This window comes from Ostrea edulis, chromosome 9 (genome assembly GCF_947568905.1).
Source record: "Ostrea edulis chromosome 9, xbOstEdul1.1, whole genome shotgun sequence".
NCBI lineage: Eukaryota > Metazoa > Mollusca > Bivalvia > Ostreida > Ostreidae > Ostrea > Ostrea edulis.
This window is the reverse complement of record NC_079172.1, coordinates 69,045,631-69,064,635: the sequence shown is the minus strand read 5'-3', so window position 1 is coordinate 69,064,635 and position 19,005 is coordinate 69,045,631. Positions and strand designations below refer to the sequence as shown.

General features: G+C 37.8%; 1 protein-coding gene and 1 long non-coding RNA gene across 2 annotated transcripts; both read left to right on the top strand.

The window, feature by feature from the left end:
- Positions 1-4,731: 4,731 nt before the first annotated feature.
- On the top strand, positions 4,732-10,706 carry LOC125658559 (starch-binding domain-containing protein 1-like). The gene is made up of 3 exons (XM_056150844.1): positions 4,732-4,867; positions 5,752-5,925; positions 10,516-10,706. Exons 1-3 carry the CDS (start codon positions 4,732-4,734, stop codon positions 10,704-10,706), a joined length of 501 nt encoding a protein of 166 aa, XP_056006819.1.
- A 3,325-nt stretch (positions 10,707-14,031) lies between these two features.
- Positions 14,032-17,831, top strand: LOC130050404 (uncharacterized). Its single transcript, XR_008798841.1, has 2 exons — positions 14,032-14,378; positions 17,754-17,831. It is a non-coding gene; the product is annotated as an uncharacterized LOC130050404 (long non-coding RNA).
- The last annotated feature ends 1,174 nt before the right edge of the window (positions 17,832-19,005 follow it).

Sequence of the window (19,005 nt, the reverse complement as noted above, 5' to 3'; positions counted from 1 at the left end):
AAAAATTCCTGCACACAGTCACACTCCCTTAAAATGTGTATTATTGTCTCGTCTTCTGTATTACGAAATAATTCTGGTGTGTTTTTTTAATTTCAAATAAAAACGAGTTTGTTGCTAACATTCTATTTATAATCCTGAATTGGAACCACTGTAATTTGTGATTTTAAAAGGTAACAAATTTATCAGATTCCATTAATTCGAAAGTTTCATTCCACTTCTCTCTACATGTTGCTCCTATGTTGTTTTGATCACTAGTGCTTGAGTTCAGGACCCCCCCCCCCCCCCCCCCGAATAAGCTACATGAGTTGATTTAAATATTTTTTTGTTGAAAATATTTCTAATATATGTCAACAACGTCTTGCATACCCCTAAAGTCCAAAATAATTCAAAATAAGCCCTTTTAAAAAAATACCCTCACTGGTTATTATAACAGAACTGCTAACCAGTGAGGGTAAAAAATTTTTATTATCTTATATTATTTTTTGTAATTTATAACAGAACTGCTAGAGGGGGGGGGGTGGTTTTGAACCCAAGTACCTGTGGTTTTGATTTAGAATTTCGTAAAATGGTTTTCATCTTTTGCATTTTAATAGAATATATACTTAACTGTATTAAGGGGAGGGGAGTTTTAGTAAGGGGAACAATAAAGTTTACCTTTCTGAGACAGGTTTTCACGGCTTGTATTATACCTGTGTAATCTAAAAATAAAATGTTTTAATAATGGTGGGATAGAGGCTGACAGATTCCTCATAGGAATATAATTTACCTTCTTCATTGACAAGATCATTAACAAAATGTACATTATAGTCATACAAGTGCATACCTAGAAGATAGCTTTTACCACCTAATGAGAAAATTGGGATCAAGAAAGAATGGTATATACATGTATAGACTACCTGATATATATTTTCATTGATTTTATCTTTTAAACTTAATCCAGGCTTTTAAAATAACATCTACCCAAAATCTGTTCTTAGTTTTACATGTTCTAAGTACATGTAAGTCTTTCCACAGGTAAGTATTTTAATCCAAATATTGAGTTGGAAAGGGAGAGATTTTATACCGTTTCATTTGAAACCACCGCGGTGCATATATTCACCTTTATGTGCTAAAAATCATAATTTACCAAGATTTCTATTGTGACGTCATGCAATTGCGCACGCAAAATCATGAAAAACAATAGCGTGACGTCATAATACGAAGGTGCATCCTGACGAGTTGCTACAAAGGCATCAGTCATTATTCACTCTTCCACGCCCCGCCCACCGTTGACAACGAACGTCACATGTTTTCAGACTCCGTCAACTTATGTAAACAACATGGCGGGCGATTTCGATCTTATACAGGATACCTTTTCAATCGCCTCGTTTACTCGTGAATTTTCACAGAACAGTCCGTCAAAGGGTTTGACATACTTCAGAGAAGGTTATGTTCACATAATTTCAGTGGGTAAAAACGCGGAAGAAACAGTAATTATAACTTATTTGTTAGCGCTAGATGCTTTCGCTGCATTTGAAGTAAAGAAACACTACATCGTCTAACCATCGATTTACAGGATTCGGCTGTCATCGATGCTTACTGTTCATGCACAGCTGGGTTAATATTACGAAACGTTTTCCGAGATTTGAATAATTGTTTTGTTACGGAATTGACGATATTTGTTGTTCGGTTGAAACTGAATAACTATATCATATATGCTGCGTTGACCGGTTCAATAAAATGTTTCATCTGCTTGCTTGCTTTTGCATCTTTTATTTTACTATTATTTATGATTTACTTATGAAAAACAGTTAAATATTATCAAGAATTTACATTGCAGCTCAAATACCATCTGTGATCTCCATTAAATGTTCAACTTCAGTTATACTTGAATGGATATTGTAGATCTAGATATCTACATTGAGATATTTACATGCATATTTTTTTTAATGGTTATGGGTTAATTAGATCATTCCAAGTTTTTATTCCACGTGCACCCAAATATCTATTTCTATTAAAAAAAAAAAACTTGCAAATCAACAGAAAGAATGTGTACAATGTTTGATAGACATCACCATTTTGACAGTACAGTCAAGAATATGTTAAATGACACACAATGGAAAACTTGGATTATAAACAAGAATATTATAAATACTAGGACCAAAAAACAATTTCCTGTTCGTAAAACATCTGTTTTAATTAGTTACCCAACCTCTTGTACTATAGTACATATTGTAATTACATAGGATCAGCAACACAATATAATACTTAGTTAAAGGAGTAGTTTATCATAAATAGGACAATAAATTAAGTACCACATGGTTTTTTTATTTTCAACAAATAATTCAAAACTATGGAATAATCATTGTTCTTTAAGAATAAATGGTTTACAATATCTGTCTATTTTAATTGTCAATAAATCAGCACAAATTCTTACATTTTCTTAGTTGTGAGCATTCACACATTTCGAAGGAAAATTTAAGTAATCTACTAGTTTATATTCATCATAATGTAAGTTTTCCCAAAGTTATACATAAATTTACTCTCTTATAAAATGTTTATCATTTTAAATAAATTCCTCACATTATATACAAGTAGTACACAATGAATTCACATGCTCTACAATTTGCTCTTCAACCCTGGGTTTTGCCCAAGAGTTAGTAGGGTGCAAACTATCCAACTTTATTGATGTCTCCATATATATACATATACTAACTGGTGGGAATACACTGACAGAGATACATATTTCCCCTGGTTCTTTGGATATCGTGAAACATTTGTCTGCCATAATGAATTTCCCTTCCAGAATAATTCAACCCACCATCAGTTAACAAAGGAGTTTGTAAAATCCACTATTCTCTGTAACAACAAAATCTGACATAGATCCAGTAAATAATTCACTAACAAATATAATAATAATAATAGCCTTTATTTATCCAAGATAACACAAATTAGCATACATCTAGTTTTCATTGTGTCCCCTAAAAGAGCACAATCCACAAGTCCCCTTTAGGTTGTAGCTGATTTGTAGTCAGAATGTATAATTTGTAACTGTAGTTTTAAAGAAGATTGTTTCTGTGATTTCCTTTCTGCACAATCAATGATAGCGATGGTTGTTGGGAATTGAGCTTTTATTCAGTTGGCATGTTGTTAATATCATTCCTATAGGACTATATTGAAACACAACCTAACACAACATAAGGTCAATTCAGGCACAGAATATATCACTGATACACTGTGTTGAAATACAAAATCTTGATGCCAAGTCCTTGATTTCAAAATTATGTCTCAGCCTCATCAGTGTTAATAACAACTGCGATTGTTTTGTCATATTTGTTATGTCCCTCCTTTTTTTACACACCGGGGAATTTGCTCAGATGTATAAAAAAAAACTCTAACAAAGTACAAAATGTGGCATGTCTCAAATTGATATAATATAAAAACAACCCTGGGTTTTTTTTCTCTTGCTGTAGAGTACTGTTAATGTCAAAAGGGGTGGCCTGTTGGTGGGGTTAATCTTGGGCTTCCATTGATAACTGGAGTTACAGATGATGATTAAGTATGCTCTGTTGATGAAAGGCATTTTCTGCTGTTGTTAACTGGTCTTGTAAATTCTCTAACTTGTGCTGCTGTTACAAGTATATCCAATGAATCTATAAAGAAACAACAACAATTTTTTAGCATTTGGAAGTAAAACATAGATGCTGAGAGGGGCCATGAAATTTTAAAAGGTGACCTGACCTATTACATGAAAGATCCTATGCATACATTACACCCAACAATTTATTAGCTACTTATAAAATTTCAGTTTGCTCGAATTATTATGAAATCTAAATTCGAATTTAAAACCATTTACTAGTATTACAAAATATATATGGGGACATAAATTCTATTGATATTTAAAAACTTTGACCACGGGATTAGTCTGATTACTGAAACTTTAGAACTTTATCCCCTGGTATGATATATTGTAGGAATCATGGAACGAAAACCTTGAATATGGCGCTCTTACAGTCATGTTATGATATGTATGGCTGAGCAGGGAAAATTTAAGACACCAGACCAGAAACTGCATATATATTGGTGTAAACATTAAATGAATTGACCCTAGATATGGAAATAGTTTAGATATGGGATTCTGTTTTTAAATAGATAATATTATAGTTTTAAAAAATAGTATTGTGTAGCTCTTAGCAGAGGTGCTTGGGTTCATGACACCCCCCTCCCTTGAATAACCAAGCTACACGAATTGTTATATTCAATGGGGGAAATTCTTAAAAAGAGCTATTTTGTGGTATGCATGACATTGTTGACATGCATTAGTAGGATTTTCAACAAGAAATAATTTAAATCAAGTCGTGGAGGTTATTCGGCTACACCGGTCCATTCTGCTCTTACTGTGGGGCCTACCGCACGCCTTTATCCAACGTAAACATTAATCTTTATGTGATTTGGGGTTTGGAAATGGGATAAACATTACTTCTAGTATCCTTTCTGGGTAACGTGAATCACTGTTGCATTTCCCCGATGCACACAATTCCACCAATTTTATGAAAACTCGAAGTAATCAGGCTAAAACATCTGTACCTCAAAACCTCCGTCATCATAAGTTTTGACGGAGGTAATGGCGGACAATTCTTCCGCGATTCTGATTGGTTGTGCGGAGATGATAACCGCACCTCCCCTGACGACAGTGGAAGCGTGAATTCAAGACAGTGTTCGCTGTTTCTGTAACTTAAATTCTGAATTACCATGGAAATTAAAGAGAAGACTGTGTGGGTCCAATTTCGGACCCACTATGTTACCAACAGCGAAGATCTTGTTTTGGGTATCACTGGTTCCCTCCCAGAGTTAGGGCAGTGGAATGTGACACGAGCTGTAGTTGCAGGTAAATTACCATATTGATCAAAATTACCAGGAAGGCAACTTATAAGGATTATTTTTTTATTTTCTTCCCCGATGACAATCTGAGGTGTGTTTCATTTTTTAATCTAAAGCCTTTTTATTTGCTATTTTCAGAACTTTTGAATCTATTAGATAAATTTATTTGGAACAAGTTCACTGATATCATTAATGATTTGTAACATACCGCTAATCACTGATATCATTAACGATTTATAACACACAGCTAATCACTGATATCATTAACGATTTGTAACACACGGCTAATCACTGATATCATTAATGATTTGTAACACACAGCTAATCACTGATATCATTAATGTATGTGCACATCGATTTTATATAATCTTTTCTCTCACATTTGTGAAGCGCTTTAGAGAAGTAATGTGGATAGGGAGCTATATACATCTTTTTTAATTACAATTACTAACAATTTGTAACACACAGCTAATCACTGATATCATTCATGATTTGTAACACACAGGTAATCACTGATATCATAAATGATTTGTAGCATTCAATCAATTTATGAAGACAGAATGTCTTTCTTTAATAAATTTGAATTCTTCATAGTAAACAATTAAGTTAAAACTCTTAATCATATTCATGCATTACTGATTGTGAAATCAAATTTACCAGATATACTGTTTAACTTTTTTAAACATAGTTAAGATTGATGAAGCATAGTATGATGAAGTGGAAAATTGTGTTGATTCTAGTGAAACAAAGGCAAATATTTATCCTAATTTATATTAAGATATTTCAAATTCCAGATAATAACACGTCTAGTTCATTTCTAAATATTTTTGAAATTTACACATGAAATTCCCAAAAGTTCAGGAGAATGGGTTGTTTTAATCGAACTTCCAGCAAATGTCACGTTTGACTGGAAGTGGGTGGTACTTTCCCAGGAAAATGCTACGATGACCGCATTCCGGTGGGAAGAGCGAGATAATAGAAGCACTGAGCTGCAGGGACAGGGTCAACGATGTTACGCCGCGTGGAATGACGACGCGGCGTATGAAATCATCCCCAAATTTCCAGGTATATAAGTTTGAAGTAGAAGTATATACTGTTTTGATATATACCCATCAATGTATCGTTTTTTTGATACTGTGAATTTCACAGAGTGTGATCTGGTTTTCCGATCACCACACTGTGGTTTTCTGATTCCGTATCAGTGTTCTCATCTTCACAAGGCAAGGGTTATTGATTCGTTATTAGAGCGAGGTAACCACTGTTAGTGCGAGGTAACCACTGTTAGTGCGAGGTAACCACTGTTAGTGTGAGGTAACCACTGTTAGTGTGAGGTAACCACTGTTAGTGTGAGGTAACCACTGTTAGTGCGAGGTAACCACTGTTAGTGCCAGTGCGAGGTAACCACTGTTAGTGTGAAGTAACTACTGTTAGTGCGAGGTAACCACTGTTAGTGCGGGGTAACCACTATTAGTACGAGGTAACCACTGTTAGAGCGAGGTAACCACTGTTAGTGTGAGGTAACCACTGTTAGTGCAAGGTAACCACTGTTAGTGCGAGGTAACCACTGTTAGTGTGAGGTAACCACTGTTAGTGTGAGGTAACCACTGTTAGTGCAAGGTAACCACTGTTAGTGCGAGGTAACCACTGTTAGTGTGAGGTAACCACTGTTAGTGTGAGGTAACCACTGTTAGAGCGAGGTAACCACTGTTAGTGTGAGGTAACCACTGTTAGTGTGAGGTAACCACTGTTAGTTCGAGGTAACCACTGTTAGTGCGAGGTAACCCCTGTTAGTGCGGGGTAACCACTGTTAGTGTGAGGTAACCAATGTTAGTGTGAGGTAACCACTGTTAGTGTGAGGTAACCACTGTTAGTGTGAGGTAACCACTGTTAGTGCGGGGTAACCACTGTTAGTGTGAGGTAACCACTGTAGTGTGAGGTAACCACTGTAGTGTGAGGTAACCACTGTTAGTGCGAGGTAACCACTGTTAGTGGCAGTGCGAGGTAACCACTGTTAGAGCAAGATAACAACTGTTAGTGTGAGGTAACCACTGTTAGTGCAAGGTAACCACTGTTAGTGCAAGGTAACCACTGTTAGTGCAAGGTAACCACTGTTAGTGCAAGGTAACCACTGTTAGTGTGAGGTAACCACTGTTAGTGCGAGGTAACCACTGTTAGTGCCAGTGTGAGGTAACCACTGTTAGTGTGAGGTAACCACTGTTAGTGTGAGGTAACCACTGTTAGTGTGAGGTAACCACTGTTACTGTGAGGTAACCACTGTTAGTGCAAGGTAACCACTGTTAGTGCGGGATAACCACTGTTAGTGCGAGGTAACCACTGTTAGTGCGAGGTAACCACTGTTAGTGTGAGGTAACCACTGTTAGTGTGAGGTAACCACTGTTAGTGTGAGGTAACCACTGTTAGTGTGAGGTAACCACTGTTACTGTGAGGTAACCACTGTTAGTGCGAGGTAACCACTGTTAGTGCAGGATAACCACTGTTAGTGTGAGGTAACCACTGTTAGTGTGAGGTAACCACTGTTACTGTGAGGTAACCACTGTTAGTGCGAGGTAACCACTGTTAGTGTGAGGTAACCACTGTTAGTGTGAGGTAACCACTGTTAGTGTGAGGTAACCACTGTTACTGTGAGGTAACCACTGTTACTGTGAGGTAACCACTGTTAGTGTGAGGTAACCACTGTTAGTGCGAGGTAACCACTGTTAGTGCGAGGTAACCACTGTTAGTGCGAGGTAACCACTGTTAGTGCCAGTGCGAGGAAACCACTGTTAGTATGAGGTAATTGCTGTTAGTGCGAGGTAACCACTGTTAGTGCCAGTTTGAGGAAACCACTTTTAGTGCGAGGTAACCACTGTTAGTGTGAGATAACCACTGTTAGTGCCAGTGTGAGGTAACCACTGTTAGTGTGAGGTAACCACTGTTAGTGCGAGGTGACCACTGTTAGTGTGGGGTAACCACTGTTAGTGTGAGGTAGCCACGGTTAGTGCGAGTTAACCACTGTTAGTGCGAGAAAACCACTGTTAGAGCGATGTAACCACTGTTAGTGTGAGGTAACCACTGTTACTGTGAGGTAACCACTGTTAGTGTGAGGTAACCACTGTTAGTGCGAGGTAGCCACTGTTAGTGCGGGGTAACCACTGTTAGTGCGAGGTAACCACTGTTAGTGCCAGTGCGAGGAAATCACTGTTAGTATGAGGTAATTGCTGTTAGTGCGAGGTAACCACTGTTAGTGCCAGTTTGAGGAAACCACTTTTAGTGCGAGGTAACCACTGTTAGTGCGAGATAACCACTGTTAGTGCCAGTGCGAAGTAACCACAGTTAGTGCGAGGTAATCACTCTTAGTGCGGGATAACCACTGTTAGTGCGATGTAACCACTGTTAGCGCGAGGTAGCCACTCTTAGTGCGGGGTAACCACTGTTAGTGCGAGGTAACCAATGTTAGTGCGAGGTAACCACTGTTAGTGTGAGGTAACCACTGTTAGTGCGAGGTAACCACTGTTAGTGTGAGGTAACCGTTGTTAGTGTGAGGTAACCACTGTTAGTGCGAGGTAGCCACTGTTAATAACCACTGCTAACGCGAGGTAGCCACTGTTACTGCGGGGTAACCACTGTTTGTGCGAGGGAACCACTGTTAGTGCGAGGTAACCACTGTTATTGCGAGGTAACCACTGTTAGTGCGAGGGAACCACTGTTAGTGCGGGGTTACCACAGTTAGTGCGAGGTAACCACTTTTTGTGCGAAGTAACCACTGTTAGTGCGAGGTAACCACTGTTAGTGCGAGGTAACCACTGTTAGTGCGGGGTAACCACTTTTAGTGCGAGGTAACCACTGTTTGTGCGAAGTAACCACTGTTAGTGCGAGGTAACCACTGTTAGTGCGGGGTAACCACTGTTAGTGCGAGGGAACCACTGTTAGTGCGAGGGAACCACTGTTAGTGCGAGGGAACCACCGTTAGTGCGAGGTAACCACGGTTAGTGCGAGGTAACCAGTTAGTGTGAGGTAACCACTGTTTGTGTGAAGTAACCACTGTTAGTGCGAGGTAACCACTGTTAGTGCGGGGTAACCACTGTTAGTGTGAGGTAACCACTGTTATGCGAGGGAACCACTGTTAGTGCGAGGGAACCACTGTTAGTGCGAGGGAACCACTGTTAGCGCGAGGTAACCACTCTTAGTGCGGGGTAACCACTGTTAGTGCGAGGGAACCACTGTTAGTGCGAGGGAACCACTGTTAGTGCGAGGTAACCACTGTTAGTGCGAGGTAACCATTCTTAGTGTGAGGTAACCACTGTTATTGTGAAGTAACCACTGTTAGTGCGAAGTAACCACTTTTAGTGCGAGGTAACCACTGTTAGAGCGAAGTAACCACTGTTAGTGTGGGTTAACCACTGTTAGAGCGAGGTAACCACTGTTAGTGTGAGGTAACCACTTAGTGCGAGGTAACCACTGTTAGTGCGAAGTAACCACTGTTAGTGCGAGGTAACCACTGTTAGTGCGAGGTAACCACTGCTAGAGTGAGGTAACCACTGTAAGTGCGAGGTAATCACTGTTAGTGTGAGGTAATCACTGTTACTGCGAGGTAACCACTGTTAGTGTGAGGTAACCATTCTTAGTGTGAGATAACCACTGTTAGTGCGAGGTAACCACTGTTAGTGTGAGGTAACCACTGTTAGTGCTAGGGAACCACTGTTAGTGTGAGGTAACCACTCTTAGTGCGAGGTAACCACTGTTAGTGCGGGGTAACCCCTGTTAGTGCGAGGTAACGAATCAGTAAACATTGAATTGTGAGGATGCAGTATTCTCTCAAACTGATAACGTCACAATGCATCAACGCAACGTTTTTTGTGGAAAATATTGACCGCGTCAAACAAAACTGTGTAAACAAAATATAATTTCACAGTACATATATCTGTATTTTTGACAATTTGGATTACATTTAGTATCTTATAAATGTGGGTTTAAAATGCATAAGAGGGTATATTATGAATTTAACATTACTACATGTACAGTAACTTGATCCGAACAGTTGGATCACGTCTCCTAGACAGGTGCGGATCATCACATCAAAGTCGACGCTTCGCGTCTCGTGTGATCTGATGATCCGCGCCTGTCAACTCGACGGGACCCGACTCTTTGGATCAAGTTACTGTAGTAATAATATATCTTTACATGTATAGTCTAATTCTTATTGTATTCTATTTTGCGACTGATCAGATAAAACTAGAATATGCAATTTATTTTGTATAATCTGGTTTGGCAAGAGAACACCTTACCCTACGGCAACTAGCACTTCTTTCACTATATGGCCCCCCGTAATAATTTTGGTTCCATGTCCTGCCTGGAGCTCGGACTTGACACTAATCTGGATCACCCCAACGTTTGTGTATACACATGCACAGACTATCATAACATTATGTGCAAACAGTGGCGGATTTAGAGAGTCTCGGTGGTTTCAATCCTGTTTTTCATCAATTTATTTTGCCAATTTGGGGTCTTCATCCCCCAATTTTGGGAGCGGAAAAGATACGAATCTGGTTAGCACCCCCCTCCTTTTGAACATTTTCTAGATTCACCACTGATAGCTTTATATTCATTTTGTAATTAGTTTTGGCTTTCCTTAAGTATTGAACACCTCTATTTCAGTTGATGAATGGAAATGGATGGATGATGGTGATCAGGATGATGAAGAACAATCTCCTGAGAGTGAACATGTTCCCCCGAGGCGTGTAGATGTAGGCTACCTTACTAGTGTCGTGGTATCATCCTATCAGGATATCCGACACAAAGTGGTAGCCTTTTGTCAGTCGATAAGGGGGATTTTCAGAAGAGGCTGAATAGATGAGGACAGTTATATGCTACAGATAGATTATTTCTGCATGAATCCAATGATTTATTTATTATTGTCTTCTACCTCATGTGAATAAATTCTGATGATTTGTGTAACTGTCGCTAACTGAATTCAATGTTTTATTTTTTATTCTAATCTACCTCATGTGAATAAATTCTAATAATTTGTGTAACAGTCGTTAACTTTTTAAGTCGATCTAGTTCATCAGTAGACTAACAAATTGTATTTCTATCCCGCTTTATATCTTAATTAAACAGCACAGAGCTGGAAAACGGTCAAAAGCCGGTTAATCATTGATTTAAACTTTTACCGATTTACAAAGAGTCAGCAGTGTCACCCGGGGAATCGGTAACATGTCTTCCGGTATAACGGCTCAACATCGGAAAAAGTCAGCTCGTTATCGGTACTTCCTGTCAGATGCTGAGTGAATGAATACTAGGAGTGAGGGACATAACACACCCCTACCCGTCATCACTATCCGGAATGGTGTTCTTTGTATGTGCATCACTTTGCTTGGGAATACCCCCTCCCCCTCCCTTCGCTGCTTTGTTACGAGAAATTAGATTCTACTCTGTTTAGGGCCCAATACATGTAGTAGTCACTTTGTCCATCCGTCTGCACATTCTATGATACGCGGTAACTGCAGTTTCCTTGGGAAGATTTTCATAAATTCAACACAGAATATATGTACTTGGATTTGGCGAGGAAAATTCAGAATCATTGGGAGTTGAAAGTTTCTACATTGATTTGAAATTTTCTACTTTGATAAGATGGATGAACTGTCTTTGGCACATGATAAGTGGAGATTACATAATAATAACTTCGGAAAATTTAGACGTCCGATTAGTCAGAATAGCCCTTCAAATTTTCTGTCCGTCCGTCTGTCTGTCGGTTAACACTCTCTATGACACACGATAATCTAAGTTTCCTTGGAAAGGTTTTTCATAAATTTGATTAGGCAGATTAAGATATCTTTCGACTTTTAAGCTTTGTCGTAATACAAATTTATAGGACTTCGAATTCACTTACATAATACACATTTTATACCATGCCCGCCTCTAAAATATTCATTGTGGGGCGTCCCGTGGGGATCCGGTTAGAATAGGTCCACAGTAGCCCCTTGCTTGTCGTAAAAGGCGATTAAATGGGGCGGTCCTTCGGATGAGACCACCAAAACCGAAGTCCCGTGTCACAGCAGGTGTGTCACGATAAAGATCCCTCCCTGCTCAATGGCCATAAGCGCCGAGCATAGGACAAAATTTTGCAGTCCTTCAACGGCAGTGGTGACGTTTCCATATGAGTGAAATATTCTCGAGAGGGACGTTAAACAATAATCCATCAATCAATCAATCAATCATTAAGGGGCCCTTTCTGATTCGTCAGTTTTCTACTTTCTGCAGGCATTAGTATTTCGCTCACAGAAGACGCCATTGTCCGGTGAGACAGATAATACAATTAAACCAGTTCCTGTGACACTGCAGGTGTTAGCATGATGGAAAACCCTACTGAATGCCACGGCCCTGAGCGTCATGCGAAGGTGAAACTTTGTGGCACTTCAAATAAATCTGGCGACGTATCTGCATGAGTGAACAATTCTCAAATAGGGCGTAAATACCCTGGGTCGTATTGTTGAGGGTTAGATTTATCGTGACACGGGATCTCCATTTTTATGTCTCATTCGAAAGAATCCATTGATTATGAAAAAATAATTATGATCTATCCAAGAACCGTGAATTATGACGTAATGCTGTTATTGTGAATGACACACATTCGTTGAAAGTCCATTGGAGCTTTTAACAGATTCACCGATCGTCTTTACATACATATAACAGAAAAAAGATATAATCAAACAGAATTATTATCATATATATTATCAAATGTTTTCCAAACAGAAAAAAAACCACCGGAGGCTTTACTATACAGAATTGTAGCAAATCCGTGTACCATGGAATCTTAAAGATCAAGAGGTCGTGGAAGAAATGTGGAAGTAGGACGATCTCACGGGTGTATTCATGGAATCAGCTCGATAAACGTAAAGGGGTGTAACTTATACATGTTAATGAGACACTCTTTCTTATAAATGTATCGATATGTAACTTATACATGTAAATGAGACACTCTTTCTTATAAATGTATCGATATGTAACTTATACATGTAAATGAGACACTCTTTCTTATAAGTGTATCGATATGTAACTTATACATGTTAATGAGACACTCTTTCTTATGAATGTATCGATATGTAACTTATACACGTAAATGAGACACTCTTTTTTATCAATGTATCGATATGTAACTTATACACGTAAATGAGACACTCTTTCTTATAAATGTATCGATATGTAACTTATACACGTAAATGAGACACTCTTTCTTATCAATGTATCGATATGTAAATTCTTGACATTTTTTTAAATACAAATACCGGTTGCGGTAACGTTCGCTTCGTAACCGGGAGGTCGTGAGTTCGAGCCATGGCCGCCACAAATCCAAAACATAAACATAGGTAGTGATTGTTCCTTCGCCAAACGCTCGGCATTTCGATGTGACGGTCTTTGGGATATGGCCTTAACAGCGGAGATCCCGTGTCGCGGCAGGCGTTGGCGCGTTAAATAACCCTCACTGCTACAACCGTAAGCGCTAAGACTACTGAGTGCGTCACCACAGGCACTTGTTTCATACATGCCCCCCCCCCTTCTTAATTATTAAGGAAGGAAACCCATGTATGAAACAAGTGCCTGTGTGCGTCACCCACAACTGGTGAGGATTCAATATGGTTCAAAAACAGACGGACAGAAAGTATAAAAACAATATGCCTCCACCTGGAAGAGGGGGAAACATACATGTATATGTATATGGATACGTATAATGCGCCGAACATACAATATGACAGCATTTATCAGATGTAAAAGACACAGTTATGATATAAAATATTAACTTTATCCGATGAGCCTGGACACTACGCACCTAAAACAACATAATCATTAAGTATGGTTCCACGTAAAAATCGGGCAAAATCGCATTTTCGTGATAAGTCCATGTTCACGAAATGAACCCAAACTTAGCATACTAACTCACCGTAATATGTTTAGCAAATATACAAAGTAGTTTTGATTTATTTCGCCTTGTTTCAAAATTATGGACATATAATTATGAACATGGAGAATTCCTGCTTAGTGCAAATCTATACAAAACACTACTTGTAATCCCTTTGAAATCTAAAAACAGCAAAGCGGGTATGAAAAATATCATTATAGAACATTAAACAAATAAAAAAGGCATGCTCTGAAATAATTTTTTTTTTTGAAAGTTTCAATATAACATTTTAAAACCTCTCTGAATGTTTCGATTTTAATGCAATTTCGGTTATCGTTCTTGAATTTAACCTCGATGATCGCTAGGGGCGCTGCGTTGTCAACACGCTAAGTGCGCGGAATATGGCGGATCCAAAACTGAATGCCGTGTAGGACAATGTTCCGACAGAGTGTGATCTACCCTCAAGCCTTATGTAAAGGAAACGAATATATTTACCTTCGGAGAGTGTCAGAAATACATTGATGCATATGGCGTCACTGAAGATAGACCGTGTGTGGAGCAGCCGACAACGAAGACCGAGCAACATATCTTATATGACATGTCACCAAGTCGGCGCATTCTGGTAATTTCAAATGGTGTGATTTACATATTTAATAAGTCAAAATTCGCAATATTTATTATTACTAGCATAAAAATCATAACGAATGTTGTATTATACAATGTAGCATTGTATGAGACGACTGTGTACAGATGACACCCACTCCCTTGTTTCAAAAAGTCTCATACTTTCAACAGTTACACTATGATATGTTTTAGGCCTAATCGACGGCATGTTTCATTTGTAATGGTCTGCATGATAGCAGACATCTACGTATCCTCCACGCAAACGCTTCCTGTCTCAGATAGAAATGTAGATTATGCCTAACTGAGGATCAGTAGGAGTAGGTATCATCTCTATAAAGAGTGTGGTTTTATGTACATGTAGATTTCAGTCGAATTTTGCATATAAAAATGCAAGACATAATACGACTTTGTGAGATGCAATGTTTAGTATCTAATATAAACCTCACTTATTGAATTCACAGATAGTGTAGTGGTTAGGTAACTGGATTAGCATGCTGGAGGTACCTGGTTCAAATCTCAGATTTGACGGGATTTTTTTCTTCTATTTTATATACACATCATTTTTTTCCTTCAAGGTATTCTATATAAACACACACAATTTTTTAAATATTATTTCATATGCACAAAATCATTTGTTTTAGTGGTCACCATCCAGCTCTTGACAAATCAGAATTCATATTCTAACAAGAGGCCCAGGGGCCTTATAGGTCACCTGAGTATCATGTAACAACCTTCCAATGTTTGAATTAGGTTTGTGTTTAAATATAAGAATTTTACTTTTGGATGGAAGAAACATTGAATAGCTATGTGGTCAGCCCCGCCTTTGCACCAGAACCCCTGACCCAGGGGCAATAAATTTCAGTTTTGAAAGAAGCATCCTTGATCATCATTATCATACTATTAGTTTGTCTACTTAATACCCAGCAGCAGAGGAGAAGATTTTCAAAGAAATAAAATGCATTTTCATTATATGATCAATAGGGCCCCACCCTAATACCAGAATCCCTGACCCAGGGGTCATGAATTTCACAATTTTGAAAGAGGCATCCTTGCTCATCATAACCATGCTATTGGTTTGTCTACTTAATACCCAAGGACAGAGAAGAATATTTTCAAAGAAATAATGCATTTTCACTATATGACTTATAGAGTCCCACCCTAGCACCAGAACCCCTGATCCAGGGGCCATGAATTTCACAATTTTTAACAGGAGGTACTGTGAGCAATGCTCACTAAGAATATCCCCCGCTTACCCAAATCTCCCAAAGGGTGTTGGTAATAGGTATAAACTACCTCTTTTCTGAGTGTTGCTACTTCGATGTCCAGTGCGCATGACCTTTGACCTTTTGACCCCAAAATCGATAGGGAACATCTTCATCCCATGGGTAGTCCATATGTATGATATGGTTACTGTAGGTGGAAAGGATAACGCTTCAGAGCCCGGAAACCATATTGCTACTTCAATGTCCAGTGCGCGTGACCTTTAACCTTTTGACCCCAAAATCGATAGGGATCATCTTCATCCCATGGGTAGTCTATATATATGATATGGTGACTGTAGGTGGAAAGGATAATGCTTTAGAGCCCGGAAACCATATTGCTACTTCAATGTCCAGTGCGCTTGACCTTTGACCTTTTGACCCCAAAATCGATAGGGAACATCTTCATCCCATGGGTAGTCCATATGTATGATATGGGGAATGTAGGTGGAAAGGATAATACTTTAGAGCCCGGAAACCATATTGCTACTTCGATGTCCAGTGTGCTTGACCTTTGACCTTTTGACCCCAAAATCGATAGGGAACATCTTCATCCCATGGGTAGTCCATATATATATGATATGGTGACGGTAGGTGGAAAGGATAATGCTTTAGAGCCCGGAAACCATTGCGTCTACAGATGGACGGACGGACAGACGGACAACCCGATTCCAGTATACCCCCCACAACTTGTTTCGGGGGGTATAAAGAGGCATCCTTGCTCATCCTTACCATGCTATTAGTTTGTCTACTTAATACCCAGACACAGAGAAGATTTTCAAAGAATTTCTACATTTTCACTATATGACCAATAGAGCCCCACCCTAACACAAGAACCCCTGCCCCAGGGGCCATGAATTTAACAATTTCGGTAGAGGGCTCAATGCTCATTATAATTATGCCCACAGTTTGGCTTCTTGATGTCCAGGAGTAAAGAAGAAGATTTTTTAAAATTATATTCATTTTGATGGTTTTTGTCCAACCCCTCAGGCCCCAGGGGGGCAGGGACCACGAATTTCACAATTTTTGTTTCCCTCCACCCACAGATGCTATATGCCAAAATTGGTTGAAATTGGTCCAGGGGTTTCAGAGAAGAAGCTGAAAATGTTCAAATGTTAACGCACGACGAACGACGACGGACAAAAACAGATAGCAATAGGTCACCTGAATGAATTCAGGTGACCTAAAAATATATGCATACTATTAGACATATCAAAGAAAATATTTAGAGTCTGTAGTTTTTAAAGAATTCCATTTTATTGTCAAACAATTCATAATGTTAATTATAAATCTTCATATCAATCAATAAGACTAAGTTGAGTCTTCTTGACATTTTTATTAGATATCTATTATATTACTATTTAAAGTCTGCCTCAATTTGATATGGTCATGGGGACTGGTCAATGCATGGGTTCTTGAATGTATATTTCTAATAATAATATATAAATATAACAAAGATCAAGTCATTTAGCTAATGTATATTTCTTTAAAGTTTTCATACCAGCATCATGGAGTGTCATTACCATCATTACATGCATTACCTCTGTGGTAAATACATAACTGTAAATACATGTAGCACATATGTACCAATGAATCTACAGTGTAAATGTTTTATAAACCTCAAACTTGGTAGAGCAGTATTATATAAATAATCCTGATATACAAGCACTATATGACCCCTTCTTATAATGAGGTCAGAGTCAACCCCCCACCCCCCCCCCACCCCTTTATAGGAAAATATTGGTCACTCAGAAACCAGACTCAAAACCTGATACAGCTGTTGCCCTGACTAGTATCTGAACTTACTTGTCACTGATTTAGAATATTTGGAACACCTTCTCAAAGCCATATACAAGTTTCTTTAAACATTTATTGTTTTCAAAAGTTTTATATGCTGTTTTAGTATTTTTATTCTTTCTAACTACATGTATAATTTAAATATCAATGTGTACTATGATTACTAGGCTCTGGGGTGTGTACTTTAATTGAAAGTTTTATGATGAAATTGTTCAAACATTCTCAAAAACTAAAGAAATATATATTACATATTGAGGAGAGAAAAATAAGTAATTTCTTGTGTCCTGAAAATCAGTGTCTATCTTATTGTATTATAGGTCTCTGCAAAACCCAAGGACATACTTAAAGTGGTGACAGGAGGAAAATCAATCAAACCAAGTGAAAGTACAAGACAATATTACAAAAGGAAAGCAAAGGAGTCCATAAAGTCAATGTTGAACATCAAGACAGTCTAAAAAATTGAATCCAAACAAAATATCAAAACTTTATGAAGAAATAAACGACAAATTGTCAAATAAACATGAAAGCAATCTTATATGGTGTTTATTCAAATTATTTCAACTGAAATTCCTAATGTACCTAAATTCGAAAGGGAAACAACTTATGAAAAAATTAAACACCAATGGGTTGAACTGTGTAATGAAGTTGTGTTGACATGCAAAAATACATGTATAATGTGATGCATCATAGAATAGCTCAAATGGTCTATTTTATGCAATTTTTGGGCTCTTCGCCCACCCCTTTCTGGATGGAGAAGGTACAAACATGAGTCACAACCCTTCCATTCCCACCCTTATATTTTTTTTCTGGATCTGCCTCTGCTTTGTAGATATGTTCGTAACAAATATATTTCTGTGCTCATTTCTTCCTTTATCATGTTTATGCCTTGTTTGGGGTTACACTTTTAAAAAAGTATGATTTTGAAATAAAAAATTTAAGCTTCAAAGAACTCTTCCGTGTACATTTATCAGTATATAGTTTATAAAGGATCTAAACTTACAAGTTGCAACTGTTAAAAAATCTTATAGATAATGGAATGTATTGATGAAATAATTAAGAATTCATTTTCAATTCACTTTACAGACACTAATATCTACATGGATTATGCACAACACAGTTGTTTTGTCATCTGAAAGCAACCTGTAATCAAACTTGGTAAAATATAGTGCCATAAACATGATAAATGAGTCAACTTACATTTTTTAAACTACATAATTCAATTTTAAAACAATCCCATTTCTACATTACATGTATTTTCATACAATTATATAAACTGTCCAAATTTTACAATATTAATGACTCAAATGTCAACAGTTTCTGTTCTCATTTTTATTTTTCATGAACAACCATATATATTATATGACTGTAAAAACGTACATTTCACTAAAAGTTTTTGTTCCACTCTTACAAAGGATTCATAAGGAAATCAAGTGCTAAAAAGTTTATTTTAAAATTTGAGCCATATCATGTTTCTAGAATTGTTAGCCAAAGTTTTAAATGTCCAGATGCTTTGTAATAAATGTTTTAAATTTCATATTACATAGAGCAAAAATGAATTCAAAATGATTT